This window comes from Amblyraja radiata, chromosome 15, assembly GCF_010909765.2.
Source record: "Amblyraja radiata isolate CabotCenter1 chromosome 15, sAmbRad1.1.pri, whole genome shotgun sequence".
NCBI classification, from domain to species: Eukaryota; Metazoa; Chordata; class Chondrichthyes; order Rajiformes; family Rajidae; genus Amblyraja; species Amblyraja radiata.
Window position 1 is genome coordinate 32,033,796 of NC_045970.1, and position 21,100 is coordinate 32,054,895.

Genomic DNA, 21,100 nt, shown 5'->3' on the forward strand with positions numbered 1-21,100 from the left:
AATTTGAGGAAAAACATTATTGCTATTGAGCGAGTGCAGCGTTGGTTCACCAGGTTAATTCCCGGGATGCCGCAACTGACGTATGATGAAAGAATGGGTCGACTGGGCTTGTATTCGCTGGAATTTAGAAGGATGAGAGGGCATCTTATAAAAACATATAAAATTCTAAGAGGATTGGACAGGGTAGATGCAGGAAAAATGTTCCCGATGTTGGGGGAGTTCAGAAACAGGGGTCACAGTTTAAGAAAAAGGGGTAGGCCATTTAGGACTGAGATGAGGAAAAACTTTTTCCCCCAGAGAGTTGTGAATCTGTGAATTTCTCTGCCACAAAAGGCAGTGGAGGCCAATTCACTGGATGTGTCCAAGAGAGAGTTAGATTTAGATCTTAGGGCTAAGGGAATCAAGGGATTTGTGGAACAAGGTGGAACGGGGTACTGATTTTGGATGTTCAGCCATGATCATATTGAATGGCGGTGCTGGCTCGAAGGGCCAAATGGCCTACTCCTGCACCTATTTTCTATCTTTCTATTTCCACCTATACTGCCTGACCTGCATTGTGTTTCCACCATTTCTGTTTTTATTATTTCTCTCGGAGTCCTGCATCGTGATCTGGGGCTGCCAGAGTTATTCAGACTCACTGCAGAAACAAAGCGCTGCATATGCTGGTTTATACCAAAGATAGACACATGTGCAGGAGTAACTCAGCGGGTTGGGAAGCATCACTGGAGGAAAAGGATAGGTGATGTTTCGGGTCGGGACCCTTCTTCAGATAATCTTTGGAGGAAGATTATAGGTGAGGTTTTGGGCCAGGGCTCTGAAGAAGGGCCCTGACCGACAACGTCACCTATCCATGTTCTCCAGACGTACTGCCTAACCCGTTGAGTTACTCCAGCAATTTGTGTCTCTTTTCTTTTGTAAACCACCAGCTGCAGTTCCTTGTTTCAATCAGTTTCAAGAGCCTGGTGCCTAGTATTCCAATCCCAACCAAGTGAATTCAGAATGAGTGGATATCTGAGTCCTAGCAGTGGAACACACTCCGCAAAGGGGCGGCACACACGGTGGCGCAGCGGTAGGGTTGCTGTCTTACAGGACCAGAGACCAGTGTCTGTACGGAGTTTGTACGTTCTCCCTGTGACCGCGTGGGTTTTCCCCGGGTGGTCTGGTTTCCTCCCACACTCCAAAGATGTACAGGTTTGCAGTTTAATTGGCTTTGATTAAAATTGTAAATTGTCCCTAGTGTGTAGGATAGTGCTGGTTGTTGGGGTCTCGGTGAGCCGAAGGGGCTGTTTCAGTGCTGTATCTCTAAAACTAAAATCAAAATATAATAATTTAATTTGAGCTTGTGCCAAGAGTTACCATTTTTCAAACTCAAGATAAGATTACATGTATGAAGTTTTGTTCCAAACAAGTATACTTGAACTCTGAGAAGCTGCATGTGTCATACAGTGCTGCTAAATGCCAACAATTTCCTTTTAATACATTCTTCAAACAATGGTTAATCACACAATATATAAATTGGGCTGACACAATATGTCTTTGATTTATTTACTGGTGACTGTGTGTTTTTTATATATCCTTGCTTATTAGCTGTTATTGTTTACTGCAAGTCTACTCGTAAAGACAAAAGATAATTATAGTGAGTATGTGCTTTGAATGTAAAATGCAAGAGCTGTAAATAAATCCTTGGGAGTAAAACACCTCAGTAACGTTTTGTGATTCCCAAAGGCACTTGTGATTAATTTTCATACAGTATGGAAACATGCCCTTCAGACCAACTTGCCCACGCTAACCAACATGCCCCATCTACAACGGTCCCACCTGCCTATGTTTGGCCCATATCCTTCTAAATATATCCTATCCATGCACCTGTCCAAATGTTTTTAAGTGTTTTTTTTAACCAAATTTTTCATTAAATTTGGCTTAAATGTGGAACAAAAGTGCTTTTATTCTTGCAGGTGGTGAAACCAGAACATTTATTTTTGTGGGGGGTCATATTCTGCAAGCTCACTCTCTTTCCCGTTTAAATAGATGCATCTTGCAAAGGAGAAGATCCGCATTGGTGTATGTGAGCAACTTTGTGCCCCATATCTGAGGAATGATGTGCTGGCATTGGAGATGGTCCAGGGAAGATTTACGAGAATGATCCCGGGGATGATTGGGTTAACATATAAGGACTGTTTAAAGGGTCTGGGCCTGTATTCACTAGTTTAGAAGGATGATGCAGGGATTTCATTGAAACCTATCAAATAATGAAAGGTCTAGATAGAGTGGATGTGGAGAGGATGTTTTCAGTAGTGGGAGAGTCTAGAACTAGAGGGCACAGCCTCAGAATAAAGGGACACACCTTTATAATGGAGATGAGGAGGAATTTCTTTAGCCAGAGGGTAGTGAATCTGTGGAATTCATTGCCACAGACGGTGATGGAGGCTAAGTCATTGGGCATTTTTAAAGCAGAGATAGATAGATTCTTGATTAGTATGGGTGTCAAAGGTTATGGGTGTCAAAGGTTGTGAGGAAATGGCAAGAGAATGGGGTTGAGAGGGAAAAAGAGATCAACCATGAATTGCAGTGTAGACTCAATGGGTGAATGGCGTAATTTTGCTCCCATGTCTTGTGGTCGTAGGTTTTATCATATTAGAGCAATGTCCAAGGGGTCTCACTGACTTTTCTTTATGCCTCAAGTGAAGGGCATCACCAAGAAACATATTCCATGAAAACATGAAGTGCATAACAAAAAAGGACATCTCATCAGTCCTCCGACCCTTCCACCTGCCTCGAGTCTTCATATAAACTTTACTTATTCTTATCAGGAACATTATATGTAAGAATATGTAACACAATAAAGAATAAGAAAAAACTCTTCCAAGATTGTATGATCAAGATTTTGGAATGCTAATGCAAAACTACAGTTGGCATTCTGTATGTTCAATCAAACAAGCTAACTGATAGTCTGGAACTATTCCTGGCACCAACAGAATGTGTGATTTAGTTGTGACAAGGTAAGCAGTCATGCACATCTCTGAACAATTCAATTCAGCCTTTTGAAGCAAATGGGGGCTGTTTCTACGCTTCACTACCCTATCTTCTCTTCCATGTACAATACTCAATGCACAGACCTCAACAACAATACTGTAGAACAGTTCTGACCTCTTCTAATGAGAGCTACCCTTGTGGAATTTATTTTTAAACTACAAGAAGGTTTTTTTCGCCTTCTATCACAGTGACAAATGTGGAGGAGTCACTGTGATGAATGTTTATGGTAAAATGTGTTTTGTGTGTTTTGTTGCTTTTTATTGGTATGATGACTGTACAGCAAATCAAATTCCTCGTAAGTTGCAAAAGGTTGGCTAATGGTTATGAATATGAAGGTGTTTAGTGGTGTGAAGCTGAATGTGATTTACAAGCGTCTGATTTACTGACTTCTGATGTATAACGAAGTCCATTGATCACTACTTGAAAGACATGCTGAAGGAACTGGAAACATTGTGCAGCGGCACACATTCAATAATGGAAATGTGAGTGCACAATGGAATGAGTCTCATGAAGTCAATCTCAGAATGTTAGGAGATAAAAAAATTGAAATATAAAGTGGACTCCTTGGGAGAAAGATCTAAGAAAAATCAAAGCTAAAATCTTAAGAGAAAGATAGAATTCAGTCAGTGTTGCATGAAACTAAAACCAACACTGTAATAAAAAATTCCATTCCCACCACATAGGTTTGATATTTTTGAGTTTGCAACATCACAAAGGCGCAGCGGTAGAGTTGCTGCCTCATTCAAATGCTCTCCTTTGCTGCTAGTGTTATATCACAGTTTTTTCATTTCTGCTGGCCAAATATGCTCGGATTCTCTAGTTATCAATGCTGGATCACCATCCGATCTGTAGCAGTCGTGTTAACTCCTTAAGAAATTTGTTTTTCATTTTAGTTTTAGAGATACAGCATGGAAACAGGCCCATCAGCTCAAGTCCACACCAACCATCGATCACCTGTTCACACTGGTTCTATGATATTCCACTTTTTCATCCACTCGGGACACAACAGGGGCAATTTTACACAGGCCAATTAACCTACAAACCCGCACGTCTTTGGGATGTGGGAGGAAACCGGAGCACCCGGAAGAAACCCACGTGGTCACAGCGAGAATGTGCAAACTCTACACATACAGCATCTGAGGTCAGGATTAAACCTGGGTTCCTGGCGCTGTGAGGCAACAGCTCTACCAGTTGCACCATTTCATGCTCACCTGACCATCATTGCCTACAGCAAGCACATCAACAAATAAAAAAATCAAAGGATGTGGAGAGGATGTTTCCACCAGTAGCCACTGTTCCCAGTAGCCTCAGAATAAAAGGAAGTACCTTTAGAAAGGAGATGAGGAGGAATTTCTTTAGTCAGCGGATATTGACAGATTCTCGATTAATAAGGGTGCCAGGGGTTATGGGGAGAAAGCAGAAGAATGGATTTGAGAGGAAAAGATAGATCAGCTATGATTGAATGAAAGAACAGATTGGATGGGCTGAACTAATGAACTTATTCGATTAGTACAGGTGTCAGAGGGTATGGGGAGAAAGCACGAGAATGGGGTTACGAGAGAGAGAGAGAGAGATCAGCCATGATTGAATGGCGGAGTAGACACCATGGGCTGAATGGCCTAATTCTACTCCTATCCCCTATGATCTTATGACCTTATGAACTTATAAATACCAAGCCCCCGAGCAGGTCTGAATAGTTGAATTCCATTTACCACACTAATCACAGTTCCATTTACCACACTAATCACTAATCTTACTGCTTTAGTATGTTGGCCAATTTAATAACAAGCTCGGATGCGTTTGGCATTGTAGAATTATGATCACTATAGGAAGAGGGTTGAAATTCGTTCAAAACCATTCATTATAACCAGGAGAAAAGAGAATATTTTCAATGCCATCAATCAAGAGCTTGATTTGAACCAATGTCCCAGAGATGAGATAACATTTGAACCCACAGCCCCGGCACAGTAATATTGGAATTGATTAATCCTCTTCGGTTATAGATTTTATATTACTGGTATTCTATCTCATTAAATAGAAGAGAAGAAAAGGTTAGTGTTAATATATAATTATCAAGCTAACAACGCTATAATCATTTTAAGCAATCACACTGAAATAAAATGTACTATGTTGCGAAATTAACTTAGTTTTTATCATGAATTTTAATTTTCTTTTGAATTAGCATTTATTCTTTAGAGATAATGTGGCAATATATTGTACTATCTGAATTGTAGATCTGAATTATCTGCTAATCTAGAAAAGTATATCCACATTATCTGGATAATTACATCTACAGCAAGATAAATACAATAATGAAACTATATATTTTTGTTACTATATTTCAAGGCTATTGGTAAAGGTATAAAGAGAATAACAATGGGTATCAAATTGTGTAAAATTGTATCGTTTGTACAGCTTGGAAACAGATCATTCGGCCCATTAGCTTATGCTTCCATTTCTTCTTTAAAATGGCTGATGTGAATCTTGAACAGCAACTAATTTTACATTTAGATGATGGAACCAGACAATAGTGTCAGAAGATTTTCACACAGGGGGTCATAGTTATATGGATCAAGTTGCCAGAAGGGGCAGTAGAGGCAGATCACAGCTCCAGATACCCGGGTTCCATCCTGTGACCACGTGCGTTTCCCAGGGCCGGATTTACGTATAAGGTAGACAAGCTTAAGCTTAGGGCCTCGAGAGCTAGGGGGGCCTCGGCCCGCTCCACCAAGGTGTATAAAACTTTTGACATAGTGCCGTTGTTACAAACCCTACCATCAGTGGCGCTGTGCTTGCGATTCCGGAGGCTTTGGTGGTGTGGGGTGGGGAGGGGGGGGGGCGGGATTAAAATGCAGATGAGGTTTATATTCGTTGTGGAGAGGACCTCCTACTCTTTGCCCGCTGACCCTGGCCACTCCACCGCCCTCTAGCAGCCCGCAGCTGTCGCCTTACCTGCAGCTTGGACTCAGCACCGGGCCTGAAGTTTCCATGCTGCAGACTCCAACTCCCTTGAGTTTGACTGCGCTGGGTCCTAGTGCTAGTCTCCCTAACCCTGGTAACCTCAGTGGCTGTTCCACTGGGTCTTCCCCATTCCCCTCAAACCATGTGACCCCAGCTCTTCCCCACTCACGCTACAGTCCTCATACCCCCCTACCCCCTGACCATCCACTACCCCCCCCCCCCCCCACCAAACATCACCTCGGCCTCAGTCCACTCACCTGCCTTCCTCCGGCCCCAACCCCCATCCCTGCCGTGTATTCACCATCCCCCCTGACCTCCCCCTCTCAGATACCGAAAGGCCTGTCCTCAGCTGAGGCCTCACCTTTGTCCCCCTCCGTCCCCACCTCAATGAGTTCCGCGCCCACCATGATTTGGAGCTCTTCTTCCGTCGCCTCCGCCTCAGTCCTCGCCCCCATTGATGATCCCTTTTCCCATCTCCAACGGACCCCCTCCTCTTAGACCCCCCTCATGGCCATTGGTACAATGAAATTTGGGGGTCACCATCCGACGTCGGAACGGGAGAACATTCTCAGCGGCTTGGACTTCCGAATCAGCCACTTCCTACCGGAGACCACAGCTCCCGAAGTCCACAGGCTGAGCTGGGTGGAGATTCACGCTGGCGGCCCTCGGCAAAGGGATCCCAGGGCTCCATGGTATTGAAATCAGTGCGGCACGAGACTGGGAGCTCTGCAAACCACAGCTCCATGATATTGAAGCAGCAGGCCCAACACTCCAGAGCTTCAAACAGCGATCCAGGTAAGGCATCGCCCGCTCCGCGATGAATCCAATATGTATTTTAAAACCAACTGTTTAATTACAACATACAGTAGGATCTAAAAGTGTCACACTGTCACTGTCGGGTAGTCATGGTCCTCAGATGGAGTCACAGATGGAGCAGCAGGACACCAGATACCTGTGGCAGGGGCAACGGACTGTAACCAACTACCAGAGCATCCCCCTCCCCCTCAACCGGAAGTGCTGGCACCTCTCTAGCTGATGACCTGAACTCCTTCTACGCTCGTTTCGAGACGGGCAACATCACCCAGGTTTGCTGGCTAACGACAATACCGCCAGCGTGCTGGCTAACAAAGCTGAAGGGAGGTGGGGATGTGCACACATTCTCGTTGTCTGAGCACGACGTGAGGAGGGCCCTGACACGGGTGAACACGAGGAAAGCTGTAGGCCTCGATGGCATCTCGGGGCGAGTACTTAAGTCTTGTGCTACGCAGCTAGCTCCGGTGCTCACTACAATATTCAACCTCTCCCTGGCCAATTCTGTGGTCCCTGCCTGCTTCAAAAGATCCATCATTGTACCTGTACCAAAAAATGCCTCCCCAGCTTGTCTGAATGACTACCATCCGGTGGCCCTCACCTCGGTAGTCATGAAATGTTTTGAGAGGCTGGTCAAGAAACACATCTGCGCCTTCCTCCCTCGCAACATGGACCCGCTACAATTCGCATACCGTCCAAACAGATCCACGGACGATGCGGTCTCCCAGGTTCTGCACACCGCTCTCTCACCTTGACAGCCAGAAGGGGGGCTATGTGAGGATGCTGTTTATAGACTTCAGTTCAGCCTTCAACACGATAGTCCCCAACAGACTTGCTGAGAAGCTGCTGGAATTGTGTGCCTGGGTCCTGGACCTTCTCACCGCCAGGCCCCAGGTAGTCAAGATGGGAGGAAATACATCAAAGTCCCTCACTCTTAGCACAGGATCCTCCCAGGGTTGCGTCCTCAGCCCCCTATTGTACTCCCTGTACACACATGACTGTGTGGCTAGGTTAAGCTCCAACTCTATAATCAAGTTTGCTGATGATACTGTGGTGGTGGGCCTGATCTCCGATAACGATGAGAACGCCTACCGGGAGGAGGTAGCTGATCTGGCACTCTGGTGTCAAGACAACAGCCTCCTCTTGAATGTCAAAAAAACTAAGGAGCTGATCATGGACTTTAGGAGGGCACAACATCCAAGGACGTACACACCAGTGAAGATAAATGGGGATACTGTGGATAGAGTGAGCTGCTTTAAATACCTGGGAGTCCACATCTCAGAGGATCTGACATGAACATCACAGGCTGCCGCAGTGGTGAGTAAGGCTAGGCAGCGCCTTTACCACCTCAGGCAATTGAGGAAATACAGAGTGTCTCTGAGGATCCTCCAGTGCTTCTACTCAGCAGCTGTGGAAAGCATCTTGTCCGGAAACATCACAATTTGGTTTGGGAACTGCTCTGCCCAGGAGAAGGCTCTGCAGAGAGTAGTGCGTTCGGCCGAACGCACTATGGGAACTACACTCACCCCCCTGCAGGAACTATACATCAGAAGGTGCAAATCCAGGGCCAACAAGATCATGGGGGATCCCTTTCACCCCAGCAACGGACTGTTCCAGCTGCTACGGTCAGGCAAACGCCTCCATTGCCATGCTGTGAAAGCAGAGAGGATGAGAAGGAGCTTCTTCCCACAGGCCATTAGGACTGTAAACTCCTATCTCACCAGGGACTAACTTACTGTACCAATTTACTATTGTGTGGTGTATTTTTTAAATTGCTGGGTTTTTTCTCTTTTTTCCTCCCACAAATATGTAATATGTGAATGTGATTCTGTTCCATTATGTTTTGTGTTTTTTTTTTGCACAAAGTCCGTAAGCATTGCCATTTTTCATTTCACTGCACATCTCGTATGTGTATGTGACGAATAAACTTGACTTGACTTGACTAGTCGTGGAGGTGGGGAATTGGGGGGGCCTCACAGTGAAATAGCTTAGGGCCTCTCTTCATCTAAATCCGGCCCTGGGGTTTCCTCTGGGGGCTAAAGTTTCCTCCCACATCCCAAAGACGTGTGGGTTTGTAGATTTATTGGCCTTTGTAAATTGCCCCTCGTGTGTAGGGAGTGGATGCGAACATGGGATATCACAGAACTAGTGTTAACGGTGATTGAGAGTCGATTTGGACTCAGTGGGCCGAAGGGCCTGTTTCTCTAAACCAAGTATTTTGGAAGGTCAAAGACTGAGACTATAATGCTGGGTCCATCGGAAGATGGTGTGTGGAATTTCTTGTAAATCCAATATGTTTTCTAGGCTTCACAGTTGAAGTCACATTGTAGCCACTGTGCAGCCCTAAAACAAAAACATTAGTGTCTGAAAACAGATAATGCTCATGATTTCTGTGAAACAGTCATTTTGGGTTATTTCTTGTGTTTATATACACAATTAAATCCAAACATTAGAAATTAGGTTTCATTTCCTACAAAGCCAAATTCAATGTTATCTGAAAATGCAACATTACAAAAAGTAATGTAGGAAATGTTCGTCTACTGAAAGAAAGGACATTCATTTTAGGAGCAGCGTTGTCATGTTAGTGATTTATCAGGTGGCATTTATTCAATCTTAGTCACGATTACAGAACAGAAACAATCTATTTATAAATAAGAAGTATGATGAAATATTAAAGAACCTCTCATTCTTAATATAGTCTCCACTATAATCAATAAAATATAAATTTCCTGGAAACAAGCTAATATACAGAATTGTACATCAGGGAAAAAAAATGTTGGTCCCTCCTGTCCATGCCTCACTGAATCTATTTTGTTTGTTCTTATTTTTCTTATTGCCCTACAGAACAAAATCTTTTGAATATTTATCTGATTTGCTTTTAACAAATGCATTTTGAACCAACTTTCAGGTCCCTCAAGGGAACTTTCAATCTGAAGAAGGGTCCTGATCCGAAATGTCACCCATCATTTTCTCCAGAGATGCTGCCTGACCCGCTGAGTTACTCCAGCATTTTGTGTCTATCTTCGGAAATAGGGTCTCGAACCAACCCGAAACCTATCCTTCCCTGTAGAGATGCTGCCTGTACTGCTGAATTACTGAAACTTGACAATCTATCTATCTATCTATCTATCTATCTATCTATCTATCTATCTATCTATCTATCTATCTATCTATCTATCTATCTATCTATCTATCTATCTATCTATCTATCTATCTATCTATCTATCTATCTATTATATTATAAAACTCTGATCTTGGATGTTAACATATTTATTTGTTTGCTTGTTTGTTTACTTGTGTCTTTTTCTGTGATTCACATCTCCTCGAAAACCCGACGCACTAACAGTGGAATTTTTACATATTCCGGTAGAGATTTACCTCATGATCTCGAAAATCGCCTCATCTGAAAATTTGATTCATTTTTCCTGAGTTATTCCCCCCCCCCCCCCCCCCCCGCAACCACGTGTTGAGGGGACGTGACCCGACGGATCCCCCTTGGTCTAGTATATATATATATATATATATATATATATATATATATATATATATATAATTTTGACCCAAAACACAAAATGTCACCTATTCTTTTTCTCAGGAGATCCCACTAGTTACTCCAGCATTTTGTGTCTAGCTTTGGTGTAAAGCAGCGTGTGTAGTTCCTTCCTACAAATTACTATATTTGGAATGTTATAAAAATCAATTTAAAATAAAATAGCACCTCAGTTGCTTGCTGTACTCTTTGGACATTCATGACTGTGACAATGTACAATGCTAGCTTGAACCTTAAGTTTGACAATGATACGACTGTTATTGGCCGGATATGCAACAAAGATGAGATAATGTACGGGAAAGAGATTGAAAACATAATGTCATGGTGTCAGGACAACAATCTAACCTTAATAACAGCAATGCAAAAGTCTTGGTAGTTAGTTGTCTTAAGGAAGTGAGAGGTGAACATGAAACTCTCTTCACCAACGGAGCTGCTGTAAAGGTAGTCGATAGCTTCAATTTCCCAGGCATCTATATAACCTGCAGCCTTACCTGGTCCATGCTAATGTGGTGATCAAGAAAGCAATCAACATTTTTAGTTTTCTTCGGCAAAGATTTAATACACCCACGAGGATTCTTGTGAACTTCTATGGATGTGCTATAGAAAGTGTTTTGATGGGTTGCATCTCTGCTTTTGACCACCTAAGCCTGCATGGTGAGCATGGTGAACAGAACTCAATCCAATACAGGTTTGTCACTTCCATCCCAGTCCATCTTCATGGCGCAATGCAGCAGGAAGGCAGGAAGTATTTGGATGCTTGCCACCCTGGCCATTCTCCTTTCATTCTTCTCTCTTCTGGTTGAAGTTACAGGAGCTTGGAAGCCCACATGTCTCGTCTTATGAACAGCTTCTTCCCCACTACTATCAAATGGCTGAACCAATTACCTCTATCACACACCGTTTCCAGAGGTGATGCCACATACTCTTAACTCCACCTCATTCGCCTATTCCATTTTGTACTTAGATATTCTTTTGCACCATGCATGGAGGAATTTCTTTAGATGGAAGGTGGTGAATCTGTGGAATTAATTGCCACAGACAGCTATAGAGGCCAAGGCATTGGGTATTTTTAAAGCAGAGATTGATAATTTCTTGATTAGTAAGGGCATCAAAGGTTATGGGTGGAAAGCGGAGGAATGGGGTTGAGAAGGGGTCTAAGAGTAATTGTTTAAAAAGGGGTCTGAGGGTAAACCTAGCAATTATAGACCTGTTAGTTTGACGTCAGTGGTGGGCAAATTAATGGAAAGGATACTTAGAGATAATATATATATAAGCATCTGGATAAACAGGGTCTGATTAGGAACAGTCAACATGGATTTGTGCCTGGAAGGTCATGTTTGACTAATCTTCTTGAATTTTTTGAAGAGGTTACTCAGGAAATTGATGAGGGTAAAGCCGTGGATGTTGTATATATGGACTTCAGTAAGGCCTTTGACAAGGTTCCTCATGGAAGGTTGGTTAAGAAGGTTCAATGGTTGGGTATTAATGATGGAGTAGCAAGATGGATTCAACAGTGGCTGAATGGGAGATGCCAGAGAGTAATGGTGGATGGTTGTTTGTCAGGTTGGAGGCCAGTGACTAGTGGGGTGCCACAGGGATCTGTGTTGGGTCCACTGTTGTTTGTCATGTACATCAATGATCTGGATGATGGTGTGGTAAATTGGATTAGTAAGTATGCAGATGATACTAAGATAGGTGGGGTTGTGGATAATGAATTAGATTTTCAAAGTCTACAGAGAGATTTATGCCGGTTGGAAGAGTGGGCTGAAAGATGGCAGATGGAGTTTAATGCTGATAAGTGTGAGGAGCTACATCTTGGCAGGACAAATCAAAATAGGACGTACATGGTAAATGGTAGGGAATTGAAGAATGCAGGTGAACAGAGGGATCTTGGAATAACTGTGCACAGTTCCCTGAAAGTGGAATCTCATGCAGATAGGGTGGTAAAGAAAGCTTTTGGTGTGCTGGCCTTTATAAATCAGAGCATTGAGTATAGAAGTTGGGATGTAATGTTAAAATTGTACAAGGCATTGGTGAGGCCAATTCTGGAGTATGGTGTACAATTTTGGTCGCCTAATTATAGGAAGGATGTCAACAAAATAGAGAGAGTACAGAGGAGATTTACTAGAATGTTGCCTGGGTTTCAGCAACTAAGTTACAGAGAAAGGTTGAACAAGTTAGGGCTTTATTCTTTGGAGCGCAGAAGGTTAAGGGGGGACTTGATAGAGGTTTTTAAATGATGAGAGGGATAGACAGAGTTGACGTGGAAAGCTTTTCCCACTGAGAGTAGGGAAGATTCAAACAAGGGGACATGACTTGAGAATTAAGGGACAGAAGTTTAGGGGTAACATGAGGGGGAACTTCTTTACTCAGAGAATGGTGGCTGTGTGGAATGAGCTTCCAGTGAAGGTGGTGGAGGCAGGTTCGTTTTTATCATTTAAAAATAAATTGGATAGTTATATGGACGGGAAAGGAATGGAGGGTTATGGTCTGAGCGCAGGTATATGGGACTAGGGGAGAATACGTGTTCGGCACGGACTAGAAGGGTCGAGATGGCCTGTTTCCGTGCTGTAATTGTTATATGGTTATATGGAGAAGTAAATAGTTCAGCCACGATCAAATGGCGGAGTAGACCCAATGGGCCGAATGGCATAATTCTACCATATCTTATGTTCATGGTTTTATTCCACTATTTTGCACTCATTATCGTATATTTGTCTTTTCAAATCCAGCCATATTCGTCTGAAGGGTTCTGACGTCACCTATCCATGTTCCCCAGGGATCTGCCTGAGCGGCAGAGTTACTCCAATGTTTTGTGTCTACCTTATCATATTTAAAGTTGTATTTATAATTACAGCAAGTTAAACCATGAGACTCTTGTGAACGAATCTAGCTGCACTCTGATGTAGGTAACAATAAACTAATCTCATTTGATCTTTGCTTTCTGAAACTTCTGGCAATCTCACAAATAAAAAAAGTCTTCACTCTCCTGATAGTTGTTTCAGTGTTTGTAGTCACTCGTTTACCACCTTCTCCACAGCCAACAATGGACCATTGTGTGCTCCATTTTTCTTTGATCACCGTTGCTGGCTTTGATTTGTCCTTTTGCATACCTCCTTCCCCCCTGAATCTCAGCCTGAAGAAGGGTCGCGACCTAATCCTTTTCTCCAGAGATGCTGCCGGACATGCTGAGTTACTCCAGCATTTTGTGTCTGTCTGACAGTGGTCAGTCTTCCTCTGCCTGTGTTGTTGACCCTCTCGTTCGCCATTCAAGAATGGCCAGTGGACGCAGGGTGACTGACGCCCCATCCAGCCAACCTAAGACCTCCCGCTCCCCGAGCCATTGGCCGGGTTGGACCACATAGCGTCTAATCAGCGGCTGCGGTGGGCGGTTCCCGAGCAGCTGAGTTGCTATTTCTAAAGAGATAATCGTCTGTTTGGGGATCAGAAGAGAAATGGCGCTGGAGACTTTGTGTGCAATTTGCAGGATTTAACAACAACAAAAAAAAGAAAAGAGGCGTTTGCAGAGCGTCGGAGGCTCGGCTCGGCTCGCAGGGCGTCCTGGCTGCAAAAGTTTTGGGTTAGAGGAGGAGGAGGTGTGTGTGTGTGCTTGTTTTGAATTGCAGTGCCTGCGTTGCATTTATGAGTAAGAAGACTGGGAAGAATTGCACCGTTCATAAGGGGCACCGTCGAAGAATTCAGGAAGGGGAAGGGGGTGGAGGGGTGGGGAGAGAGCGGGAGGGGGTGGGGGGAAAGCAAAGCACTGGATCCTTTGTAAATGAGAAATGGAAAGTTTGGGGTCATTGGACAAGCAGTTGGAGAAGCATGCCCGCCCGGTGGATTATTTGCACCAGAGGTACGCGAGTAGTTGCGAGAATACTTTCAACTCGTGGAATGATTACTTGGGTCTGACCACATTGGTGAGCAAAGCTGTCAACCAGGCGGGCCAGAGCGGGCTACACCCGGGCAGCGAGCTGAGCCTTCAGTCCCGGGCACCCTACCTCGCCCGGTCCCTGGAACTGAGTCACCTGCCTCTGTGCTCCCACCACGGCGACCTGCTGGGCTCCGACCTGGAGGAGAGGTTCGCCGAGTTCAACCCTTTCTCTCCTGGATCCAGCCCTCTCTTGGCTTACACGGGGGGAGGCGAGGAGGAGCAGCAGCAGCAACTACTGCTACAACAACAACGGCACCATCAGCCAAGGCACCAGCACCGCCTGGACCGGGAGCAGGTGGGCTGGAACCGAGTGGACGTGATCATGATGGACGACAAAAGCCACCTACATCTCCCTCACTCTCATCACCACAACAACCAGCATCACCACCACCAGGCAGCTGGTCACCACCAGCGAGGCGCCAGGGCCAAGCCGGAGCTGCAGATATGCGTGTTCTGCAGGAACAACAACGAGTCTGTCACCCTCTACACCACCCACATCCTCAAAAGTCCCGATGGGAGAGTACTGTGCCCCATCCTGAGAAGGTACACATGTCCCCTGTGCGGTGCCAACGGCGACAACGCGCACACCATCAAGTATTGCCCACTCTCCAAGCTCCAGCCCACCATCCCCAAACTGAAGACCAGAAACTGCATTGGCAAGAGGGTCCGTTAATAAGGAGCCCACCAAGGCAGCGTGAGTCGAATTAAGTTCGTGTCCTGATCAAAGCTTCGTAGACTAATATGTGGACTTGTATTAAGACTATTTTGAGTACGGGATAAACGTTTTATAGTGACTGAATGTATACTCTTTTTGTCTAAATTTGTTTACAATCTAATATTTCTGGTGGAAAATCCGAGACCAGAAATCTACCTCAGTTATATAAATATAGAGTTTATGGAAATGAGAGAACGCCATAATCAATTTTTTTGTTTTTAAATCCGCTATGTGCATTTCGTTTTCAGAAAAAAAAATTAAGGTAACTGGAACAGTGATATATTGTAGATGTATTTTGATTTAATTAAAAAGTAGCAAATGTTACATTCGAAAGTGAAATGTAAAACAGATTTAAAGATTACTAATAAGTAACTGTGTTAACAGTACCGGAGCCAATAAATTTTCACGTTTTAGCAACTCTATTGTCTGTTTTGTTTGCAATGAGCCATTTCAAGTTGGTTTTGGAGCCATTTGTTTCCGAGTGTCCTCGGGCGCCGCCTTCCTGTGGCTAACAGGAGCCGCAGATGATTCATTCAGTTGGAGGTAGACAAAGTGACCTACGCGTATCCTTGCCGCTCGCTGGCTTCGCACTTGGAATAAAAATCCAAGTGCGAAGCCCGAGCTGCGATTGAATGCTATCGCTAACGTCATTGCAATACTGCTTGAACTGTCATCTTGTCTAATAGAACAAGGGCGGCCTTGCATAGACAATTGAGCGTCCTGTTTGGATAGCCAACATTTACTAATATTTGGTCTGCTTCAATTCCACGCATTCAACTAAACATTTAGGCTTTTAGTATTGGCCGCAATCGTGTTTTTTTTTTAATATGCGAAATTATTGTTTGGTTGGGGAAAGGGAACACTGAAGAATGGATATTTTAAACCGCTTCTGTTTCCAATTTGCACAATGTGACCTGGTCTGGATTGCGAAATTCCAAAAGCGGTTAGATTGACAGCAATTAAAGTGGGGCTGGAAATGTTGTGACACTTCTAAATAGGGACTAAATAAGGTAGAACAGCAGCAGCTCGTTTAAATTAAAAAAAAAAAAAAAATTAAAAAAACAGACAAAAAATATGTTGAATTATGGGTCAAGTTTAAATGAAATCTATAATATTTAAAAATAGATGCCGAACCGATCAAACTGCATATGTGGTGATAAACAATTTTGGTCAATATCTTTCTAAAGAATTAGGTTAAGACGTTCTCCGAAGTATCTAATTTGTAATATGTAGCGAGTAGCAAAATCAAATAGAATAGTGAATGTATCACAGTTGACGCTGATTTCGTCTGAGATTAACTTTTAATCTTGTTATTAATTGTCCAATAAATTGACTTTTTGAGAATTGAGAAATTTATAGAAGGAATTAGCTGCTGAAGTGGGAGGTTAAATGGCTTTATCATGGATAGCTGGACTAAGATGGGATAATATAGAATAGCACAGAAATAAGATATTTGGCCCACAATGTCTATACCAATCAAGATGCCAAGTCCAACTATTACCTGCTTATCTATACATAATCCATATTCACATGCTGATCCAAAAGTATCTGAAAAGCCATTATTGTATCTACCTCCACCACTACATTCAAGGCACCCACCACCATCTTTTTTTAAAGTGTCCCACACATCTCATTTAAACTCGGTCCAACTCAATTTTAAAGATATGCCCTCTAATCTATCTATATTACTAAAAGTCTGATCTTGACCACTTCCTGTTGTTCTGTATATTGATTTAAGAAAAAACGCTGCCACTTATGGCTGTGATTTTTGGCAACTTACTCAGAGTCCCCCTCCGCTGTGCAGGACAAGAGGATTTTTCCCATTGATTAAAAATAAAAGAGTTATCAGTGTTTAAAAAATGTTGAGATTCTCTCTCCTGAAGGCCACGCCCCTTCCGGAGGCACTATAAAACCCGGAAGTGTTGAGTGCTTCAGTCAGTCTCTGCAAGATGGGGGAGCGAGAGGGTCACGTCTCTCAGTCTGAGATGTGAATAACACTGAACACATGTCTACTAAACTGAGTGGTTTTACTGACCTGTCAGTGCCCTAATGTGGTTTGAAAATATAGGTTGGAAATGCTAAAGCTGTGTTGTCTTTGGTTTGGAAATGCTAAAGCTGTGTTGCCTTTGGTTTGGAAATGCTAAAGCTGTGTTGCCTTATTAAAGTTGCCTTGCCTTCTATATAATTAAAAGTCTAATCTTGACCACTTTCTGTTTGCGCTTTATATTGATTTTAGAAAAAACGCTACCCGCACGGCTGTGCTTTTTGGCCATCTTACTCAGAGTCCCCCTCCACCCATCAGGTGCCGAGGGTTTTTCCCATCGATGAAAAATAAAAGAGTTATTAGTGTTTAAAAAATGTCTTCTATCAATCATGCCATGAAAGCCATGCCCCTTCTGGTGGGAGGGACTATAAAACCCAGAGTGTGGGCGTGGCTCAGTCTCTGTAAGATGGAAGAGGGAGAGGTCATGACTCGCTGTCTTCAGTGGCCTTGCACCCTGCTTGAAATGGAATTTCAATAGCCATGAGTCAACTGCCAGCCCACCAGCCGTGAGTGAGTGAGCTGCCAGCACAACATGCTTGAGTGACTGAGCCGCCAGCCCAATAATCCATTCGGCAGACAATGTCCATACTAGCCCTCTGGAAACCAGTCCCTTCAGCCCACAACACCCATACTAGCACTCCAGAAAGCCCCCCCGGCCACCAATTTTGGAATTGGTGGAGGGGTGGAATATTGCGTTGGGGACCAGTCCTCCCGTGTGATGCTGGGACCCAACGGGTCCCACTTAGTCTCGTATTTGATATTTCCATTCTGAGGAAAAAGTACTGGCTGTCTACCCAATCTGTGCCTCTCAAAATTTTATATACTTTCATCAGGTCACCCCTTAACCACGGGGATTCCAGAGAAAACAATCCCAAATCTGTCCAACCTCTGCCTACAGCTCATGCCCCCTAATCCAGGATTATTCTGGTAAATTGCCTCTGCACCCTTTCCAAAGCCTCCACAATCAAAATCCCATAAAGATGCATCCTGACTTCCTGAGTCTTGCACTTAATGCCCTGACCGATGAAGATTAATTGTACCATATGCCTCCTTTACCACTCTATCTACTCATGTTGCCACTTTTGGGGGGTTATGGACATAGACATGCTGTTAAAGGACTTGCCATTATTGTTAATTTTCCCCATTTGTTCAACCTTCCAAAGTGCAACACCACACACTTGCTTGGATTAAATTTCAGCTGTCATTTCTGTAGCTGATCTTGCTTGCCCTTCCACCACAAGCATCTGTCTTCTATCAGTAAACCAGTTCTGAATCCATACGACCAAGTCGCTGTTAATCCTGTGCATCTTAATCTTCTGGCCCAGTTTACTATTGGGGACTTTATTAAATGCCTTAGTGAAATCCATGTAAATACCACCCACTGCCCTACCCTTATCGATGTGTAATATTTCTCATCTGTAACTCTTATTAGTGCAGATGTGGATGTTTTGGAATAATTCCACAGCTATCATGAGCCAGGAAGAAGCAGAAACTTTAGGTTTGTGATCCGACTTCAGAATTTTGTGTCTATCTTCGGTACAAACCAGCATTTGTATTTTCTTCCTACATAACTGTGCATGATTATTCCAGGGAATATTTATCCCCAAATTCGTATTGCTTAAGTAAATTAATTTATTTCATAGTAGGAGAGGCTTTGCTGTGGGGGATGGGCTGCCAATGTCCCCTTATGTATGTGTCTGTACTCTGGCAATTAAATAGCTGTAAAATGCTGAAATACCCTGAGGACAAATGTGCTATCAGTTTTTCCTCCACCAAAGAATATCTGAAATAGCAAGATTACTCCATGTGGCTGGAAGACCTGGGACCAACTCGCATGTCTGCAAGTCACAGCGTTAGTACAGTTGCATGTGTTCTGATAATGAAAGTAATGCTATGTTTATAAAAAATAAAAAAAAACATTGCAATTTAATTTAGTGGTATTCTGGTCAGAAAATTGTTGCTTTAATTGTGCAACATATTTTGTTTTAAGTTCAGGAGTGCTCCTGATTAGCCAGACACAGGCACACCAGGTCATATAACTGCTATTATTCGTTGATACATGCTTAAGTTTTCCATTTGAGCAGCAGGAATGTGGAAGGTTGATGACAGCTTAAAGAATTTTAATACTCTAGGCTTTGATCAGTTACATATCAGGGTAAAGATGTTGTGAGTACATTGCATTCTGTTTGTTTCTTTTGGGACATATTTCTGAATTGCAAATATTTATATAGACCAATACAACAAAGGAACAGGCCCATCAGCCCTCAATGTCTGTACCGAACATGCCAGGTTAAACGACTTGCATATGATCAATATCCTTCCATTCCCTGCATGTCATGTGCCTAGCTAAAAGCTTCTTGAATGCCACCATTATATCTGCCTTCACCATCAGCCCTGGCAAATGATGCAAGCACCTGCTACTCTGTATCAAAACATCTTGGCCTGCACATCTCCTTTAAGGTTTGCCCCTCCCCTCTAGTCCTTGACATTTCCATTCTGAGGAAAAAGGTTCTGAATATCTATCTTATTTATGCCTCTCATAAATTTATATATTGATCAGGTCATTTCTATTTGTCATTAGAAATGACCTAAATTGAATGTTGACATTAGTAATGTGCATCTACATACTAAATCACTGATGCAAGATGTATACGAAGCATACAAACAAAAAGCCTTTCACTGTAGCTCGGTACACGTGACTGATAAACTAAAGATGCTGCTTGGCATTTATTAGGAAAGGAACAAATTTGAATGATTTTTAATAAATACAAAACCCATATAAGGCACAATCAAACTGTGATACAGATTCTTACCTTCATTGTAACAACAATCTCTCTAGCATTATCCCAGTTTGAATAATAACACAACCTATGAGACCCACTTCACACTAAAGATATAGAATGGGGTGATCTATTCCTTGTGCTAGTTTACTGAAGGCTTCAAGAATTCAAGGCATTTTAGGCATGCATCCATATTAGAGTTGGCATCAAGGCATTAGGTAGGAACCATGTCACTGTTTCGATTCTTTCCTTTTGAATTGGGGATAGTTGCCTGGACTGTTAATATTTATGTAAACCTCATGGCAGATATGTAAAGTGTATATGCTAATGTCTCATGTTGATTGAGGTTTATTATTTCCTGGAGAGTTGGTTGCAATAACCGTCTGCCCTGTCATTCCTTGATATATTAAAGAAACTAGTACAAAATCTTTTAATACTGTATCACTGCAGTCAAATGAAATAGTTTATCCACTTCAAATCTAGAGGGGTATGGGCCTAACATGGGACATGCGTAGATGGGCAAGTTGAGCCAAAGGGCCCGTTTTTGTGTTGTCTTACTCTATGACTAAGTAATAGGCATAAAATGGGCCTTGCCAGCAATCAACTACCAAAACTTTTAATGAGATTGGTGTATTTGGGTTTAGTCATTGATGATCCTATGCTGCTGATACGAAGGTTCACAAATGCAATGCTATCTGCTGTCATGGGCTATTGGCTATGGTTTTTTGATCTTTGCCTGGCACATATTGTAACAACATATCAGGTCAGGATGCTTTTAACTTGCTGTATGAAATCAGGGACTGCATCCTTAGCAATACCACTGGCAATAGAGTTCAGCAATGAAATTAGGGATAGTTGGACCTGTGAACACAGCAATTTTACTCAATTCTTTATTTTCACTAGGCTTGAGCACTTTATCTGTTCTAAAATGCAACACTTTTTTTGACGATTCGTGGTTGGGAGTTTCGGCCTTTGCGCCAGTAATTGCAGTAAGACAATCCTGGTGATGGCCATGGAAGCCTTACCTAGATTACATTGAGCTTTTGATAACCCAAGTATTTTTAAACAAGGATAATGAACTCAACAGCTGATGATACATGATAACCAGGTTTCAACTGGAATTTTGTGAGTAGCAAATGTAATCTTGAGGACATTCAAGTGCACCACCATATCAGAGACGATATTTTGCTGATGCATGACCAGTATGTGACAGTGTGCCACCTGCATAACAGTCTATAGGAGTTGCAAGAATTCATGATCTTCTGGCCGTAGT

General features: G+C 43.0%; 1 protein-coding gene across 1 annotated transcript; it reads left to right on the top strand.

The window, feature by feature from the left end:
• The first annotated feature begins 13,745 nt into the window (after positions 1-13,745).
• Positions 13,746-15,420, top strand: nanos1 (nanos C2HC-type zinc finger 1). Its single transcript, XM_033033971.1, has one exon. The coding sequence runs from the start codon at positions 14,140-14,142 to the stop codon at positions 14,959-14,961; it is 822 nt and encodes a 273-aa protein (XP_032889862.1). The 5' UTR covers positions 13,746-14,139; the 3' UTR covers positions 14,962-15,420.
• Positions 15,421-21,100: the final 5,680 nt, after the last annotated feature.

Coding starts and splice junctions, on each gene's coding strand:
- nanos1 (XM_033033971.1), top strand. CDS start 14,140: ATGGAAAGTTTGGGGTCATTGGACAAGCAGTTGGAGAAGCATGCCCGC.